This window comes from Peromyscus maniculatus, chromosome 1 (genome assembly GCF_049852395.1).
Source record: "Peromyscus maniculatus bairdii isolate BWxNUB_F1_BW_parent chromosome 1, HU_Pman_BW_mat_3.1, whole genome shotgun sequence".
Taxonomy (NCBI): Eukaryota; Metazoa; Chordata; class Mammalia; order Rodentia; family Cricetidae; genus Peromyscus; species Peromyscus maniculatus.
The window spans coordinates 163,718,595-163,737,191 of NC_134852.1; the positions used below are offsets into that span (position 1 = coordinate 163,718,595).

At 41.6% G+C, this 18,597-nt stretch overlaps 1 protein-coding gene across 2 annotated transcripts; it reads right to left on the bottom strand.

Moving 5' to 3' along the window:
• Positions 1-7,718: 7,718 nt before the first annotated feature.
• On the bottom strand, positions 7,719-16,924 carry Ms4a2 (membrane spanning 4-domains A2). Of its 2 annotated transcripts, none has more exons than XM_006997851.4 (7): positions 16,785-16,924; positions 15,862-15,985; positions 15,212-15,346; positions 12,591-12,647; positions 11,823-11,978; positions 11,391-11,489; positions 7,719-10,541 (listed from the first exon to the last, which is right to left on the bottom strand). In XM_006997851.4, exons 1-7 carry the CDS (start codon positions 16,844-16,846, stop codon positions 10,443-10,445), a joined length of 732 nt encoding a protein of 243 aa, XP_006997913.1. In that variant the 5' UTR covers positions 16,847-16,924; the 3' UTR covers positions 7,719-10,442. The 2 variants fall into 2 exon arrangements, with proteins under 2 accessions (XP_006997913.1, XP_076416324.1); XM_076560209.1 differs by having other exon boundaries at positions 11,823-11,981.
• Positions 16,925-18,597: the final 1,673 nt, after the last annotated feature.

Sequence of the window (18,597 nt, forward strand, 5' to 3'; positions counted from 1 at the left end):
ACCAGCCATCTTCTGTAACCGGCCATGGCTTCCAGTGGTGGGACTGGCACACCAACCCAGCTACAAAACCTTTGCTATACAATCTATCCTGCCTGCAAGATATGCTGGGGTAATGGTGGTGCAGAAATTGTGGGACTGGCCAACCAATGACTGGTCCAGCTTGAGGCCCTCACATTAAGAGGGATCCCACACCTGACACTGCGTGGATGGCCAGGAACCAGAGGCTGGATGGCTCAGAGACCTCTAGGGTAGAACCAAACACGACAGAAAAAAGTCAGTGAATTGATTCTTAATGATATTCTGCAATACTCATAGATTGGTGACTTGCCCAGTTGTCATCAGAGAAGCTTCATCCATCAACTGATGGAAACAAACGTAGAGACCCACAGCTCAGGGAATCTCATGGAAGAGGGGAGGAAGGATTATAGGAGCCAGAGGGGCGGAGGACACCACCAGAACATGGCCCACAGAATCAACTAAGCAGGGCTCATAGGGGCTCACAGAGATTGATGCGACAATCAGGGAGCCTGTATGAGTTTCAGCTAGGTCCTCTGCATGTATGTTATGGTTGTGTAGCTTGGTGTTCTTGTGGGACTTCCAATAGTGGGAGTGGGGGTGTCTGTGACTTTTGTCTGCTTTTGGAATCCTTTTCCTCATACTGGGTTGCCTCATCCAGCCTTGATATGAAGATTTGTGCTTAGTTTTGCTGTAATTTGTTATGCCATGTTTAGTTGATATCCCTGGGAGGTCTGCTCTCCTCTGAAGTGTAATTGAGAAGGAGTGGATCTGGGAGAGAGAGGAGATGAGGAGGGGAACTAGGAAGAGTGGAGGGAGGGGAAACTGTGGTCAGGATGTAATATATGAGAGAAGAAACATTTTAAAAAGAAAAGAAAGAGATGATTGACAGACCCTCACATAGACTGGACGTCATGGTATGTGCCTATAATACCAGCTGTTTGGAAGGCTTAAACCTCACAAGTTCAGGGCTTGCCTGGGCTAGAGAGTAAACATAAGGCCAGCCTGGACAACTCAGTGAGATCCTGTTTCAAAATAAAAACTAAACTGAAGGCTGGAGATACAACTTAGGGGTACAGTGCTTGCCTTTCCTGTATGAGGCCCTAGGTTCAATCTCCAATACATATACATACATATATGTATGTATCACTATAGAAAGTACTATATATTACATGACTTTTTATATGTTCCTTATTAAGAAAGAATGTCTAGTAACTCAAAATCTATTAAGCATTGTATAATATATTCCAGACACAGGAATATGTGTTAAGGGATATGCATTCAGTTTCTCAGTAGAGGGAGCAAAAGAGTCACTGCATCAGCAAGAGGCATCCTGACATCTCTGGACAGGCCACAGCAAGTCCAGTCTAGCCCTGCATCCTCCAATTGACAACGTAGACACTTTCTGGCCAAGAAAAGTAGATGCTCACCCACATGACATACTATTTCCATTGACAATCCTCAGGAAACCTGGGCACAGACAACCTCCTGTGGCTGTGGGCATTTTCTTCCCATAAGCTTCGTGCATCCTGAAGAGCATTGCCCCAACTTGGACTCAAAACTTCACTGCACAGCAGTGGAACCGGTGCTCACTGTCCATTCTCTGTCTACACTTAGGAAACTGTGAATTGTTTGTTGCTTAACTGCAGACTCATTCCAGCCTGGATAAAACAGCAAACTCCCATCAGGTGATTAAACCACACTTACTCCAGGCAATGAACCCATTTCAAATTTGTCCTTCCCTGAGGAAGAACTCAAGTCTAGGATGCCATCTAGAATTTCTCCATTACTCTTTTATAACTCAAGATCTTAAATGTACCCTAATAAATCTACTGTGAATTTTCTGATTGCACCCAGGCCATCACAAAGCTCTTCCTCTTCCTCCTCCTTCTGTGTGTGTGCACATGTTTGTGTGGGAGTAAACATGTGTGGGTGGATACAAGTGGGTGTAAATGTTGAGGCCAGAGGTCAATGTTGGGTATCTTCATCAGTCATTTTCCACCTTATATTTTCAGACAGGCTGTCTCACCAGACCTGGAGCTCACCTATTTGGCTGCACTGGCTGGACAATATGCTGCAGAGACGAGCCTGTCTCTGCCTTTCCGGTTCTGGGGTGAGGCACGTGCCACTACATGTGGCTATTTTATATGGGTTCTGGAGAAGTTGAACTCAAGTCCTCCTGCTTATGAAGCATGGACTTAGCTGGCTGAGGACCCTTCTCAGCCCCTGATGAAACACTGTCAATTGATCCCACCAAGAGAAATTCCCCTTAGTTGGAAGAACCCCAGCAGAAAAGATGCTTATTTAATCATAACATGATAGTGCTTAAATGTTAAATATTTTAGAACATGAGGGAGGGGACATATTTATGTTCTAGAGTATGAATGAGAAATAAAAAAGGAAAAAGCAAAAGATCATATGAAAACATGAGATTATATTATCTAGTCAAATAAATTATGACTCAGAAAGGAAGAGAGGCCAGAGAGATAATGTTGTTTTTCAAAGTGGTTCCTCTTCTGGGATAATCTACAAGGACACCTTTTCCACACAGGAAGTGAAATTATCTTTAGCAACATTATAATGAATATATAGGACCAGCCCAATATGTAAAAGTTGGACAGACATTGTACAACTCCAGAAATATACAGGGCATTTCCACAAAGATGTGGAAGAAAAACTACCTTGAAGTCATTGTTCACCATTTTTTTTCTTCTCTTCACACTAACCTCCTCAATGCCAGACAGAGACCACTCTCCCCCCCATCCCCCCCCACCCCCTGCCTCCCCAGGAACAGACATCTGTTTCCTTCCTGAGGTTCCATGACATCCTAAATTTCCCTCTCTGTGGTAAAGTTTTTAATGGAGTGATGAGTGGGAAAGGAGTGGATATAAAGATCAGCAGCAAGAATTTAGAAAAAAATTATCTAGAATTCTCGTGCTCAGTCTTTTTTTTTTTTCTTTGAAGCCAGGTTGTCCTTTCTTATTCCGTATTCTATCACACACTAAAGGAGCTTCAGGAGTAGGTTGGTATTTCCCATAAGAGTTTGGTTAGCATTCATGTTGCAATTTGTAATGTGTAATTATATGATCCAGGAGAGATTTGTCAGAAAAAAGAAGGAAAAAAAACTACATGTAATGAAAATACTTTTGTCCTTGAGTGGTAGGGGAGGACAATCTTTGCCGAAGGCGTGAGTTGTTGCTGCTGCTGCTGTTGCTGTGGGCGCTCAGTTACCTCGATGTTTCTAAAATAAATGTCGTCACTTTTAGTGATTGCTGCAATTTCCTCTCACAGATAGGAGCAACAGCTTATTGATTCCCTGTATTTTTATTTTCTGTGCCTGATCTAAAGGTCATCATCTTCTCCTTATGTTAGCTTCCTTGGGTACATGGTATTTTTGGTGTGAGGAATTTGTGTTCCTATTTTGGTTATTGGACATTCCTGGGAATTCCTTAATTTATGCTTTGATGTCTTTTGCCATCTTAGCCTTATCTCTTCAAGTGTTATCTCTGTGATATTCTGTTCTCTCATTGTGCAATTCACATTTTTTTTAAAAAAGGAAACTAATCTCCCTCCAGCGCTTGGATAGCCCATGCACTCTTGAGCTATTTTCTCCATATTCCTTTCTTGTTTTTGCTCTTCTGTGATTAAAACACTGCTTCTGACCTGTCTTTCAGCTCAATTGTTCAATCTTGATATGGTTCATGGATCCCTTAGAGAATGAAGTCTGCAGGAAACACACCACTAACCTAAAAACTGGAGAGAATGAGGCCATTCAGGACTGTTTACACAGAGATACAAGTGTGAAAGAAGACTTGACTTGAGGAGTGTGATGGAGACTGAGAGACCCAGAGAAAAGAGATTCACAATTCCCTGCAGGCATTTTCTTCAGGAATAGTACAAGATATAGTGTAACAGAAACTAGGGGATCCAGAGTAAAGTGTGCACAATTCTTTGTAGGCTCTTCCTACAGGAACACTGTGAGGTACAGAGGGAGATTATTTCTCTTCACCTTTAGGAAAATAAAAGAAATTTTAATCAGAAAAAAAACAGGTAACCTGAAGTCATGGATGCAAATCTACTTCATCTGGGAAAGAAAATCAATAAACAAAAAGCTACATCCAGACGAGGTGGGAGTGAGCACTCAGTCCATCGTTATAGTTGGAAGGGGGTAGCATTCTTGAGAAGATCACGGGCCTGAGTCCCAGGTTAATTGGACCTAAGACTGAGGTTCAGTTACAGTATTTGAGGGTGCCTCCTTCACCTCCACATACCTTAATGGAAAAGAAAACACCTTCTGTTAAAACAGATGAGGATGCAGGAGTGTCTTTCTAGCCATCAGCAGAAAGAGAAGCAGCGAAGTCAAAACAGGAGCAGACCCAGAGATGAGCCTCTGTGAAACAGTTTACCCCATGCATTCAGGGCATCACTAGAGGAAGTGAAGTGTCTATGAACTGAGTACTCACAACGCAGGTGTTCATACTCAGCCCTTCCCATCTCCACTCATGACAAGTATCTGAGTATTTTCAGTCCCCCATAATCTTTCTCAAGACATCTCAATTTTTAAAAAACTAAATGTTGAAAAGAGTTTAATAGCTTTCTTAAAAAGAAGATACTGCTTTATATTTGTGACATGTTTGGCAGTTATACAGAGCCTGACATATATATATATATATGAATATATATATTCATACAATAATTATCTAAGAAATTAATGGGATATATACTGAATTTTAGAAGGCTCTCGGAATAAAGAGCAAAATGAAAAATATTCTCCTTTAGAAAATAATGTAATACTCCCTCCTACCCCTTAGTCTGTCATGGCTGCACATGTCTATAACCCCAGAGGAGTAACGGAGATACATGGAGCCGGAGAGATGGCTAGCTAAGCTAGGTAAACAAAATTACCAGCTCATTGGGAGCTCCTGTCCCAAGGCAATGAGGTGGACAGTGATAGAGGAAGACACCGGATGTCTCTCTGACCTCCACATGTGTACACACGTGCCCCTCCAACACACATACACCACACACTGGCAAAGTAAAAATAAACATTGTGTTAATCACAAAATAATCATTTAAAGCCATGTCATCTATTGATCTCTAAGAAAATGAAAATGACTGCCTGAGTTTTCTACATTACAATTACACAGAAGTCTGGGGAATGTGTGTGAGAACAGATGTTTAAGCGTGTATAGGAAAGCAACCAAAGGTCTGTTGAATTTGGCTCTAGATACACTTATTGATATGAACTCTCTAAGCAGATAGTTTAAATGTAATGTTTTAGGTTGGGGATTAAGAAGGTCATTAACGGGCCCTTCCCAGTGCCATCATGACTGAGCATGACAAGGAGACTCATGCCCCAGGTGGCTGCCCAAAGTACCAATTAGAAAGCATGGCCTTTGCAGTGCCCGTCAGTCAGGTGCTATTATGATGAGCACATGTATAGTGTGGTATGGGAGAGAAAAAGAGACAGATGGTTCATGTGCTGTAGACAGAGGCATATCTGAAGAGGTAAAAGTGGTGAGAAGCAGGCTGAGGTAAGTGGCTTGATTGCCACCCGGGGCCATGGTGATATCTAGGCCTGGGATGCTGCCAGAGCCCTAGTCTGGGCTCATGGTCCTGTTTCGGCCATGGTCTGTGTTGATGTCCATGGCTTCTGAGGCTTCTGATACCACTGAAGGCTGAGAGGATAGAGTTGTACAGAGTTGGTCCTTCCCCTCACTGGCTGCAACACTAGGGAGAATTGGTCCTGCCCCTCACCGGCTGCAGCACACAGGAGAGCAGGTCCTGCACCTCTCCTGGGCAGCACAATAGAGCTGACTCTGTAGACAGGGGCACAGGTGAGCTGGCCCTGGGGGCATAAGAGTAGTATAGCTGGTATCCTCCCCCTCATCTGCTGTGTGGTGGTGAGGGCAAGGGAAAGATACCCTCTCCCCTTTCCCCCGACACCTGCAGCAGTTGAGGGAGCTGACCCTCCACCTTACCAGCTGCAGCACTCAGGAAAGTGGTCCCTGCACCTCGCCTGCGCAGTACAGTAGAGCTGACTCTGTTGGTGGGACTCAGTGAACAGGTCTGAGATCTGGCCCCACCTCTGTCATGTGGTGGTGTGGGCAAGGGAGAGAAGCCCCACCCCCACCCCACCCCTTGCCACCTGTGGAAGTTGAAGAGCTGGCCCTGAAGTCATAAGAGTGGGAGAGCTGTCCCTGCCCTTCACCGGCTGCAGCACTCGGGTGAGTGGCCCCTGCACCTGGGCAACACAGTCAAGCTGGCCCTGCTGGTGTAAGTGTAGGTGAGCTGCCCCTGAGGGCATAAAAGCAGGAGACTCTTCCCTCCACTTGCTCCTTGCTGCATAGGATAAACTAGCTGGGGCAATGCAGGAGAACTCACTCTGGTAGTGAGGACAGCGGAGAGCTGGTGAGTTGACCAACCCTGAAACTACCCAGGCCCAGACCCAGGGTTATGAGTTGGCTCACCCCAGCATCCACCCCATCCATGATCTGCTGGAGCATGTGAAGGGGCACATCCTCCAGAACCAAAGCTGGACGATCTCCATGACTCAGGGCAACAACAAGATATCCAGGAGGAATCTCAGTGAGCATCTAATATTGATAGTGTAGCAGAAGCCAGAGGACTCAAACTAGTCCAATGACTCATTAGTGAACATTTGCACGTAAAGATATGTGGAAAAGGGGGTTTACTGCGTGACTCACTGTGTTGCACTAAGCTTCCATGATAAGGTTTTTCTTTTTAGTTTTTAATTTTCTCTTAAATTTTATTTGATTTGATTTTTCAGGAAGGCTGTAAGGGCGGCAGGCAGATATGGAAGGATGGGAAGATGAATGTGATCAAGATACATAAGGTGAAGGACACATAATAAACAGAAAATTTAAAAAAGGGGGGCATTAAGAGCTCATTAGTTGATTGACTGAAACACAGCAGAAAAGATAGTGACCTACTGTAAGCAAGTTGTGGGGGTGCCTGCTATGTTCTGAGTTACAACGGGGAAAGGAACTTTTTTATTAAATATTTTTTGTTCATTTTACACACCAACCATGGTTTCCCCTCCCTCCTCTTCTCCCACTCCCTCCCCCCTCCTCCTTCCTACCCCACCATCCCACCATCCACTCCTCAGAAAGAGTAAGGCCTCCCACGAGAGTCATCAAGGCGTGGCATATCAAGTTGAGGCACAACTAAGCTCCTCCCCACTGCTTCAAAGCTGTGCGAGACACCCAACCATAGGGAATCGGTTCCAAAAAGCCTGGGACAGATCTTAGTCCCACTGCTAGGGGCCTCACAAACAGACCAAGCTACACAACTGTCACCCACATGCAGAGGGCCTAGGTTGGTCCCATGCAGGCTCCCTCCCTGTCTGTCCAGAGTCTGTGTCCCACGAGCTCGGTCAGCTGTGGGAAAAGGAGTTTGAAGGCTGTACACTCCTGGGCTTGGTCTGTATGTCCAAGGCCTCAGACAGACTACACCACAGCTTCCTTGATTCTGGAGGACTTGGAATTTGGACTAAACCACACTCCTGGTGTTTCAGGGTCTCCACCTTGCAAATACCCTGTCAAGTGATTAATCAGCCTCTGTAAGCATTTGAGTCAGTCTCCCTAATTGATCCTCTTCTGTACGTCTCTATTGTGAGAAACAAGACCCCTCCCCACTCTCTAATAACAAATTCAAGACACTTCAAGTAGCAAAAGCCTGGCAGTTCTGTTTTTATTTCTGCTGAACAAGTCATTAACCCAAAGAAAGGTCAATGAAGATGACACATGGATTAACATGAAATCGTGGTTTTTATTTATTTTAAACAGAATCCTTTGCTCACTTGCTCTCTGTCATTGGCTGGGTGCTTCTGGAGGAGAAATCTTCCCAATGTCTGATACAGCCATCACTCCAAATTTGTTTAAATTTTTTTTTCTAGTTTAAGTTCTGTGCTCTGAGAACTTAAAATCTTATCTAGTGTACATCCTGGAGCTCAAACATTCCTCTTCCTTCCTGATACATGGCCTCAGTTATTTAACAGATTGTAATGTTTTAGCCCTAAGATAAACTAAAAGTGCCCATGCAAGCAGACGCCAGCTGCTAGAAAAGACAGGATCCAATGCCTCCTGACTATTTAAAGCCTAATAAATTTACATCTATCTCATGCACCGATGGTTTAGGGAATTGTCCATTTGTATTTTATTTCTTACACTTGTCCATCTGTCTATCATTGCCTCCTATAGCTTGTGCCTCTTGTATGACCCCTGAATGATATAGGCTCACCAAGAGAAGCCACTTTCTCAAACTCATATAGCAATTGAATTAGTATCAGTAGCAATGAGTAAAACATGATCACGTCCTGTTTACCCAATTTATTTACAAAATGTTGATAGCTAGTCCCACATTCTGTTTTCTGCCTTCAGAGTTACTCACACAGTTCTACTGGGAAAGGAGTAGGGAAGAAAACCCTAGAAACTACTCTTTGTTCTTGACACTACTTAATTAATTGTTTTAATCTACACGATTCCTTTTTTAAATGATTTCTTTATTCTTGAGAACCTCATGAATGTGTACAATGAAATATGACCATATCCACTCTCAGTTTTCTTCCTCAAAACTCCCCCATATTCTCTCAACTTTATTTGCACGCTCAAAAATCAAATGAAATAAATCTGATTCATTACACAAATGCCAGCTGAATGATGCATAAGGAGATCACAAGCACACTCTACTACTCACACGGTGGCTAGAGAGACTGTCAGGCAAGGAATTATGGCTGTATGAAGATATGAAAATTTATAGAAGTGTGCCCAATATGTTCTAGGTATGTTCAAGGGGCAGATAACTGATTCTCCAAATGGATTTTTCAATGTCTGATTGGATTCCATTAAGTAGATTGTTATGAACTTTTTTTTATTTCTTTTAAAAATCTAAACAACAACAACAAAAGCATTTTTCTCGGTTGCTTTTTTACTACCTCCTATTCACAACCTCCTCTCTAATCACCTTTGCAAACATTCTGCCCCTCTGCCCTCCCCAACCCAACCCCTGTTTATATTTTGTGTTCATTTAAGATTGCTGTTTTCTCTTCTCTTTCCCATGTACAGTCTCTGGTGATTAATCATTTTCTCTTTGCTTAACTCTTCTCCACCATAGGCTACCTGCTGTCTGATGTTTTGTAATATGCTTTTCCAGTTGTTATGCTTTCTGGATTTGATCCTTACTTTCCCCTTCTAAGTATAGGCATGCGGAGATTAGCTTGCCTTAATTCTATCTCAAAATAATTCTTCTAGCATCTTGATCTTCTTCATTTAATGACATCTCATAATGGTCTCAGAATATAAATCTAAAATTAAGCTTCTATATTTAGTTTGTCTCTGCTACTCTTCACCATTCAGATTTCTATATTATTGCTTCCCTCCCCCACAATGTTATTAATATTCAGTTTTATTAAAGACTCAAACACTCAGTATATCAGTCAAACTGTTGTCTGTCTAACTATCTTTTAAAGTGTTAACAGCTTAAACCAATTTCCTCTTTGGTCCTTTGATGTAGGATCCTGTATAACCCAGGTTGGCTTCTAACTCTCTATGTAATGGAGGCTGGCCTTGTGCTAGGATTCTAAGCATACATGCCCAGATCTACCAAATGTGGGGTATATATTTATCTACATGTGTTATACATGATCGTTTCTTGTTTTTCTATTGAATTCCTTTCAACTCAAGTCTTAATCAATTTATTCTTCATTCATCACGTCTACCTGAATGATAAAACACTCAAAGTGTCCTTGATTTTGCCTATCCATCTACTAGACTGAATGACTTAATGGTATTCCCTACTACTCACTACTCAACAATTGGTAAATATCACTGAACAATGACTATGTTAGTGAATATACTGATGAATTAGAAGATACACATATTTTTATAAAATGTTGTACCTTTGAAAAAGCCATTATCACTGGGGTGCAAAATATTTCCATATAGAAATTATATATCATGTTAAAATACATATATAGGTAGGAATGAATATGGGTAGATGTATATCATGCCAAACTATAGTTGTTTAGAATTCTAAAAAGAATGAAAAGCAAATATTACCAGATTATCTAAGTTTAGTTAAATTCTCAGCCTATTTCCTCCTTGTTTTCCTTTTGTTCATGGTTATGGGCATAGAATAAGAGCTAACTTATTTCTTGATGACTATCCAGAACGAATGTTTGTGAGACTGTGACACAGAACAAGGAAATTGGAGTGGATGATATCCCAAAAAGGGGGATGGTTAGAAGATCATAAACAGCGTAACTAAAATGTTGGCTTCAGAGAACAGTCTAATTGTAAAACCGGCAGAATGTGGAGCAAACCAATTTTGCCAAAATTTTGTAAAGGCATTTAAAGGTTGGCTTTCAGGAGTCTACCATGAAGCAGATTGTTCTGGTCCCCTGATGCTTATGAACCAATAGGAGAAGGTGCTTCCCCTTTGTCTTCCAACTCACTGTAAATTGGTGAATAAACATTTAGTTCTTCATAAAGACGATCATCTGTGACCTAATAAAGAGAAAAACGATCCCTATCAATTACCCAGAATCTCCCATTGCTAGAAGGTTTATCGAACAGGAATCTCTTCTTTTGTCTTTTTTAATTTCACCCTAACTCTCACGACACTCAAATTATTCCCTTAATGTCTAGAAATCAAATCAGATGAGCTGGCCAATGGGACTAAAAGAAACCATGTCAGTGACAAGTTACTAAGGCTACTCTGTTTCTGAAACGGTTTATCTTCTGACTTGGGACTGTGGTTATAAGAAGTGTAGAAACTGGAGTGTGTCGAAAGTGAACATAGAGGGGAGCAATAGGTTCCATTTGTCAGATTGGAGTTAGTACAGTGGCTGAGAATTGGAAATCCCCACCAAGGGTATAATGAATGTGTGTATCAGATGAAAACGTAGTTGTCACCATGAGTCAGGGGAGAAAAAAACCTTGAGGCTTATTTAGAGCAATAGAGAGAGGAAGAAAAATGCATTTTGGGGGGGGGGAGGAGAGGGCAGAAACAAATGAACAAGCTCTTTGGGAACAAAAAAGAAAAGTAAAACCCTAACAGCTGCATGTTTCTATCACACACTGCCATTAACTCACTTCTCACACGTAGCCCCTTCAAAGCACCCACAGTTTCTATAATTATAAAGATTCCATTTGTCTAACCCTCAGGGGACTGTGCTGTGACCACATGCCATTTCAATGTGAAAAATAAGTCTTCCAATATGAGATATGAAAGCCGGTTCTTGAGAGGTACTTTTTCAGAGGGAAAAAAAAAGAATAATTGTGGAAAATTAAGACCGTGTTTTAAAAGAACAAAGCACCAACTCTTTACCATGCTTTTCAGGACTTCCTACTGACCTTATTATTTTTGAGTTCTTCTCCAAGCCTATGGGTAGTGAGCAGCACAGCACTGCAAAAGGCCAGGATAGTGAGGAACAGCATCATCAGCACCATTTCCTGCCAAACGACAACCGACCAACAGGCAAAGTCACAGACAGATGCGCCCCCCACCCAATCCTTTCCCTTACAGAAGCTCTTTCTTCCACCCTCTCTCAGGAGCACACTTTATAAACTGACATGCACACAGGAAGCCAGGGGTGGATATTTGTAGATGATAACTCTAAGCTTAAGGAATGTGGCCAGGAGTGGGAGTAAGGCCATGAACCCCTCAAAGTTCATAACTCTATGAGATGGAAACTCCAAATGGGGGATATTGTCTCTGGAAAAGAAATGGGGCTTCACACTTAGGCCGGGACCCAGAGAGTCAGCGTTTCCTCAGGAGATACATACTGTGACAAAAGACGCCACGAAGCAGCCATCGTCCTCGCTTAGGTCCCTACAGTAGTTCATGTAAGCGAAACTGTGGCTCAGATTGAGGATCAGTATGACGATCCCTATTCCTGCAGTGATACTGCTGACAAGGTTGGCTCCCAGGCTTCCTCTCACCTGCTGGCAAAAGGACATTCAGCCCTGCAGTTCCATGCAGCAGCAGCCAATCAACTGATCTGTCTTTCAGAGCTGGACCTGTACAGTAACTCAAAGCTTTCTAAAACTCCAGTTAAATAGGTAACTCTTGCAAATGTACTCATCATCTAGTAAGCATCCATTTCCCTCTGAGAGGCCCTCAAGAGTAGCATAAGGGCTGGGGTTGTAGCTCAGCAGTGGACCACAGGGGTAAGCCTTGCAGAAGGTCAGAGGCTCAATGCTCAGCATTTAAAAAAAAAAAGGATACATACATGCATAGTCTATCCTCAAGTCATCTCTGTTGGAAACTAATTGCACAGCTGTAAGACTCTGTTTAAATACGTACAAGGACAATACCTGCATGGGTCCCTTTTAAATGGTGTCAAAATAATCAAATTTCACTGCGTATTAAGTGACACAATTTATGTGTCTAATAATTGTATCCAACTTTTGCTGTAAAAAGCCTTCCATCGCAAAGGAATTGAGGTGAACCACATATCCACACTCTCTGTAATACAGCTGATACTGGGGGGTCTCCCTTAACACCCCTGAAATTCCACTTGGAAGAATGAATAAAAACATAATGAGACTCACCAGATACAGTGTGTTTTTCCTTTCAGACATAACTGACAAAAATCCAGACAAAACAAACTGTCCAAAAAGAAACAGGAGAGAAAGCAAAGTGAGTCTGTGCTCTCTGGGATATTCCTTCCTCTACCATTGAAATACAAAAACAAGCTTTAGGTGCCCCATAAGGCTATCTACTAAAACCTCCCATGAGACCAGTATTCATTATTATATCCGATAAAGTGCTTCTCAAAGTCAGTTGCTTATACAAACCATCTGAAAGTCCTGATAAGATGCAGGTTCTGAGCTGAGTATGGTGGCACATGCCTGTGATCCCAGTAGTTACGAAGCTGAAGAAGGAAGGCTGTAAGTCTGAGGAAAGCCTGAGCCACACCGTGAGAAACAGAAAAGGGAACATTCAGGCTCTTAGTCATTAGATCTTAATGGGACCTGTGACTCTTCATTTTTTTTTTTTACATGGCTCCCCTGTGAGGTAGACTTTGCTACTTCCTGGGTAGGCAGCAGGGGCTAGTGGCATCTGGTGGGCAAGGGCAATAGCAGTCTCATTTTGTAATGCTTTGTTCACATGACCTGTTTTACGCTGTCGGCTCCTCCAGGTCAGAAACCTGTATCCATGCTGTGCAGACCTATGGAGGCTGCTCAGTAGCACATGGTCGTACAGTTAACTATGAAAATGTAAATGTGGGAATATTTAGTAAAAGTAAAAGGTGAGACCTCAAATTCAGAACACCCTCTAAGAAATTGGCATGTGTGTGGGGGGGGGAGCACTTAAAAAAGCTAAATATCTGAGCCTATGAGATGGCCCGGCAGGTAGAAGTACTTGTAACACAACACAGGCTCGATGGCCTGAGTTCAGTTCCTGGATCCCACAAGGTAGCAAGAGAGAAATGGCATTCCAGAATTGTTTTCTGACCTCCACATGAGCACCATGGCACACACACGCACACACACATGCACACACACACACACACACACACACACACACACACACACACACACACACATGGGAGAGGGGGAGAAAATAAACAATTTTAAAGCTAAATGTTTGGAAATAAAGTAGAAAGAAAGTTCAAGGAAAATATGGTAGATGGTCAAGAAGATTCTTGAGCAAGTGACCAAGAGATCTGAGAACTACATACTTAGCATTGTATCAAACCAATGTGATATTTTTCTTAGATTTAAATATATCTTTATAACTGAATTATCAATAAAAGTAATACACAATAATGAGCTGGGCGGTGGTGGTGCATGCCTTTAATCCCAGTACTCAGGAGGCAGAGGCAGGCGAATCTCTGTGAGTTCGAGGCTGGCCTGGTCTACAAAGTGAGTTCCAAGAAAGGCGCAAAACTACACAGAGAAACCTTGTCTCAAAAGAAAAAAAAAGTAATACACAATAATGATATGGAATGATGGAAGATAAGCACAAGAGACCTTGCAGCATGCAATTTTATTTCTATAATGCTCTAAACATTGAAAACTAACTTTCAGTCTTAGTGATCTGGATGAGAAGTCAGGGAGCAGCAAGACAGGAAGAGTTGAAAGGAAGTGAATGTAACTTTCAAAATCATAGACAGACTCCTTGTACTGAGGGTGACATATATGCTAACATTTTATGTTTGTGTGAGAGTCAAATTTTATCAAATTCTACACCTTGTATACACAGAACTCTTCTATACACAGAATGTGCTCTCATTCAGCCACCTGCTTTCTAGATAGAATGTTTAAAAAGGAATCCAGCACATTAGTGGCCAAAAGTATGCCAAGGGCCCAACAGATATCCATCCAGTGTTGCTACCTTGTTCTCACCTGAGCAATATCCCCCTCCCTTCTTTTCTTTTGATTTTTTTGTTTTGTTTTGTTTTTCGAGACAGGGTTTCTCTGTGTAGCTTTGCCCCTTTCCTGGAACTCACTTGGTAGCCCAGGCTGGCCTCGAACTCACAGAGATCCACCTGGCTCTACCTCCCGAGTGCTGGGATTAAAGGCATGCGCCACCGCCGCCTGGCTCCCCGCTCTCTTCTTAAAGATGACCTTTTATGCTATTGTGGTTTTTTTTTAGGTTTTTAAAAAATTTATCTGCAAGTGTGTACGTATGTCTGTGTATGACATATTGACCCAAGAAAGACCAGAAAAAGGTTCTTATCTGCTTGAGCTGGAGTTACAGGCAATCTTGAGCACCTGACATGGCACTGGGTCCTGTGGAAGAGCAGCAAGCACCCTTAACTACTAAGGCTTCTCTCCAGCTTTAGTTTTTATTAATGGATAAAATATATGTACTTAGTATGTAATTTTATTAAGAGTGTTAATGGCATTTTCTTAGAATACAAGTGTTAGGCAAATAATTTAATATCTTAAATATTAATGTATTATTTTTACAATTTCATACAGTCTCAAGTTTTTCAGTCAATAAGTATGTTAGTGGTTTAAACCACATCTAAGGGTGATAAGAATCCTTTGCTCTTGATAATGAGTTATATGTGGAGAGAGCTTTGGAAACTGAATTTATAGATGCTATATGCATATAAGTGAAAAATTGTAGATTTTATCAAAATGCTAGAGATATGTAGATTTGATGAAGAGAAAATCTCTGATCAGCATTATTTCAGAAACAATTACAGATGTGTTCTCACCAGCACTGCTCCCCAGAATGGGTAGCCCGCTCTATACGATAAAAGTACTTCTTCATCAAAGTCTGAAATATGGAGTGCAGAGTAGACAATTGTTCCAAAACAAAGGCATATCAAGCCAACCAGAATTTGTGTTGCCTGTGGAAAACATGAATTTTATAAAGTTAGGATATATTTTCTCAAGGGTATACCAATTTCTCTGTAAAACTGAACATGAGAAATCTCTTTAGTGTCTCATGCCTTCCTGAGATTGAACCAAATGTGAGATTCTCTACTGTCTTCTTTTCAGTATAAAGAACGGAACTATGACTAGTAGACTCTAATGTGCACATGGTCAATACATGTCACATACATCTTTATTTCCATAGTTATGGTGGACTGAGTAATTGTTTTTCTATCTAAGTAACAACAGACATTACGTATCGATCCTTCATTCCTGTTCTCTATCCATGTCCCAGTAACTTAAAGTCTTCTTGAGAAAATGCTTCTCTCTTCCCAGAATGTGCAAAGAGTTCCATCAGTTCCTCCCCTATCAAAAATGTTACAGGACTTATCACTCCTCATCAGCCCACTGGAGGAAATTTTAATACATCCAAATATTATTTTCTAGAGCCAGCCTGAATTGGAGTTGACAATGGAGGCTAGCCACTTACCCCCAGGAATTCCAAATCTCTCTTCAAAACTGTCTGCCATGTCTGCTGTGGTGGGGGTGTCGCTGGCTTCTCTGGCAGAGCTTTAGCAGGAGGAGATGCTTCCAAGAGCTCAATGTCAGGCGCACTGAAATTTACAAAATTTCAATCATATGAAAATGCTCTAACTCTCTGTGTTAAGTTGTTAACTGACAGAAACTGGAGTGTTATTTGTTCATTGTTTTTCAGAAGAATCCAGCAGTTGAACTCTTTAGTGTAGTGCCTGAGAAGAAGGCTGGGAGAGTCAAAGCAATCAACCATGGACATTTGAATATTATCTAAGTGTGTATATAGAACAGAATAGAACAAAAACCATGCCTCATACTCTTGCTCATCTCAAGTTGCCATAAGTTCCTTCTACCAATCTCTATCTATAAAACAAAAACAATCAAATACGCTTGTCTGTCAACTTCAAAGTTATTTTAGCATAGAAATGTATCTGTGTATGTTTTGTCAAATGCACACAACTTCACACACAGAGGGATTAGTTCAATCTCCATTCCTATTTTAATCTTGGGTGCAGGATTCCATGCCCTAAATTTAACAAAAGCCAACCTGGAATGCCGACATCTTAGAAAGCCTTTGACCCCTATAACACATATCAGACATAGAGGTAAGAGATCTGTATGTTCAAACTCCCCATCTCATACCCCAAACCATAAGTCTCTAGTGTTAGAAAAATATAGTATCCTCAGTTTTCAAGCCAAGTAAAAACCTTGCTGCCAACTTCTGAGAGAAAAAGACACTAAGAATGTGTAATCAGCACAGTTAAGTAACTTAACGAGTCTGTGAACCAATCTATGAATTGGCATCTGTCTGCCCAGCACTGTGAATTTCTCTGTCTTGAATAAATAACTTCAATGGAAAAAGCAATAGTCTTTGCTTACCTGGGGGATTCTTGTGGATTTGGGAGAGCAAGATCTGCTCTGCTCTGATTTTCTGTGTCCATTTTTTCATGAACTGAGCTACCCAGGAATGAAGGATACTGTTGTGCAGAGATGTGGTGTGCTCTGGGTGGGCAGTTAAGATGGGCTGACACTGAATACAAATGGCTATCTTCATGCAGATAAGTCTCCCAGCTGATTGATATCAGTGGTTCTTTTCTCTTGCTATAATGGAAAGTAATAAGACTGACACATCTACTGAATAGAGAGCAGGATGAACGGAGAAACTTGAGCATTTTAGAGCACAATTCTGCCTGAGAAGCGGGATTAATGGAACCTAATAGTGAAGCATCTAGGCTCTGAGAGGATAAAAGAGAGAAGTAAAAATAGATGTGCTCTTTAGAAACTTCATCTGCTATGTCACGAGTTCTTCAGTTTGTTTTCATGTGTGGCCTCAAAGCTGAAATGTGTGTATTAGCACTAGTCTAAATTTCAAAATGAATCTGGACTTCGCATCCTCTCTTCCCCTTCCGCTCCCACTCCTCTTCCCTCCCTCTTCCTCACCTCCTTCTCATTCTCTCTTCCTATCTCCCAGATAGTATTTTCTATCTGCAGCAAATGATCTTGAAAACAGGACCCCCATGTCACTGAAACTAACCAATGTATTATTTGAATTAAGAAATATGCCTTTCTCAACCCCGGTCCTCGGGGGAGACCTTGATCTGGAGGAGGTGGGAATGGGGGGTGGGCTGGGGGGAGGGGTGGGCGAGAGGGGGAGAACAGGGGATTCTGTGGCTATTATGTTGAACTGAATGGTGTTGTAAAATAATAATAATAATAATAATAAAAACCAAAAAAAAAAAAAAAACAAAACAAAAAAAAAAAGAAAGAAATATGCCTTTCATTGTTCTCCCATTCCATCCCTCCCCCAGCTTGATAATCCCATTCCCTCATGTTCCTTGATAGGGGGAGAGATTATGGGGTAAGGGAGAAACCTGGTGCTAGGGAAATTCCCAGGAATCCACAAGGATGACCCCAGCTTAGACTCCTAGCTATAGTGGAGAGAGTGCTTGAATTAGCCTATCCTGGCAATCAGATTGGTGAATACCCTAACTGTCATCATAGAGCCTTCATCCAGTAACTGATGAAACAGATGCAGAGATCCACAAACAAGCACCAGGCCAAGCTCTGGGAGTCCAGTCAAAGAGAGGGAAGAGGGATTATGTGAGCAAGGGGTGGGAGTCAAGATCCTGATAGGGAAATCTACAGAGACAACTGAACCAATCTCAAAGGAACTCACAAACTTTAGACTGACAGCTATGGAACCTGCATGGGACTGGACAAGACCCCTGGCATACGGGAGACAGTTGTGTAGCTGGGTCTGTTTGAGGGGCCCCTGGCAGTTGGTATGTAAAATGAATAAAAAATATTTTAATTAAAAAAAAGAAATATGCCTTATCTGAATGTTTCCATGGCAACTGCTGCAATCTTTATAATGGTAAGAACAAGACAAGGAAAATATGGAGGGATGTGAATTCATAAACAGAAATGTTATGAGCAAATCTAAAAGGTAGGAACTGAGCAATATGTTTGCCCAGACAAAGTGTTCTCTCAACTAACTACCCCAGAAAACAACAAACAAGGGGAATTCACAGGTCTGCCTTGCTTATATTTCAGTTAATTCTATGAATGCTTTTTTATTATTGCAAGATACTATGCATGATACCCTAATTGCCTGAGTTATTTTCCTGAGATATAAAATATCTCAAGAGAAATCAAGATATGTATATTAATAGAGGATTCTAATGTACATATT

What these genes read in the sequence shown, in the direction of transcription:
- Ms4a2 (XM_076560209.1), bottom strand. Translation starts at nt 16,846, where the DNA reads ATGGACACAGAAAATCAGAGCAGAGCAGATCTTGCTCTCCCAAATCCA. An exon ending in AATCCACAAGAATCCCCCAG is followed by an intron (nt 15,986 to 16,784) that starts GTAAGCAAAGAC and finishes TGTAAATTTCAG; the next exon opens with TGCGCCTGACATTGAGCTCT. An exon ending in GGAAAAACACACTGTATCTG is followed by an intron (nt 11,982 to 12,590) that starts GTGAGTCTCATT and finishes TCCTTTTGCCAG; the next exon opens with CAGGTGAGAGGAAGCCTGGG.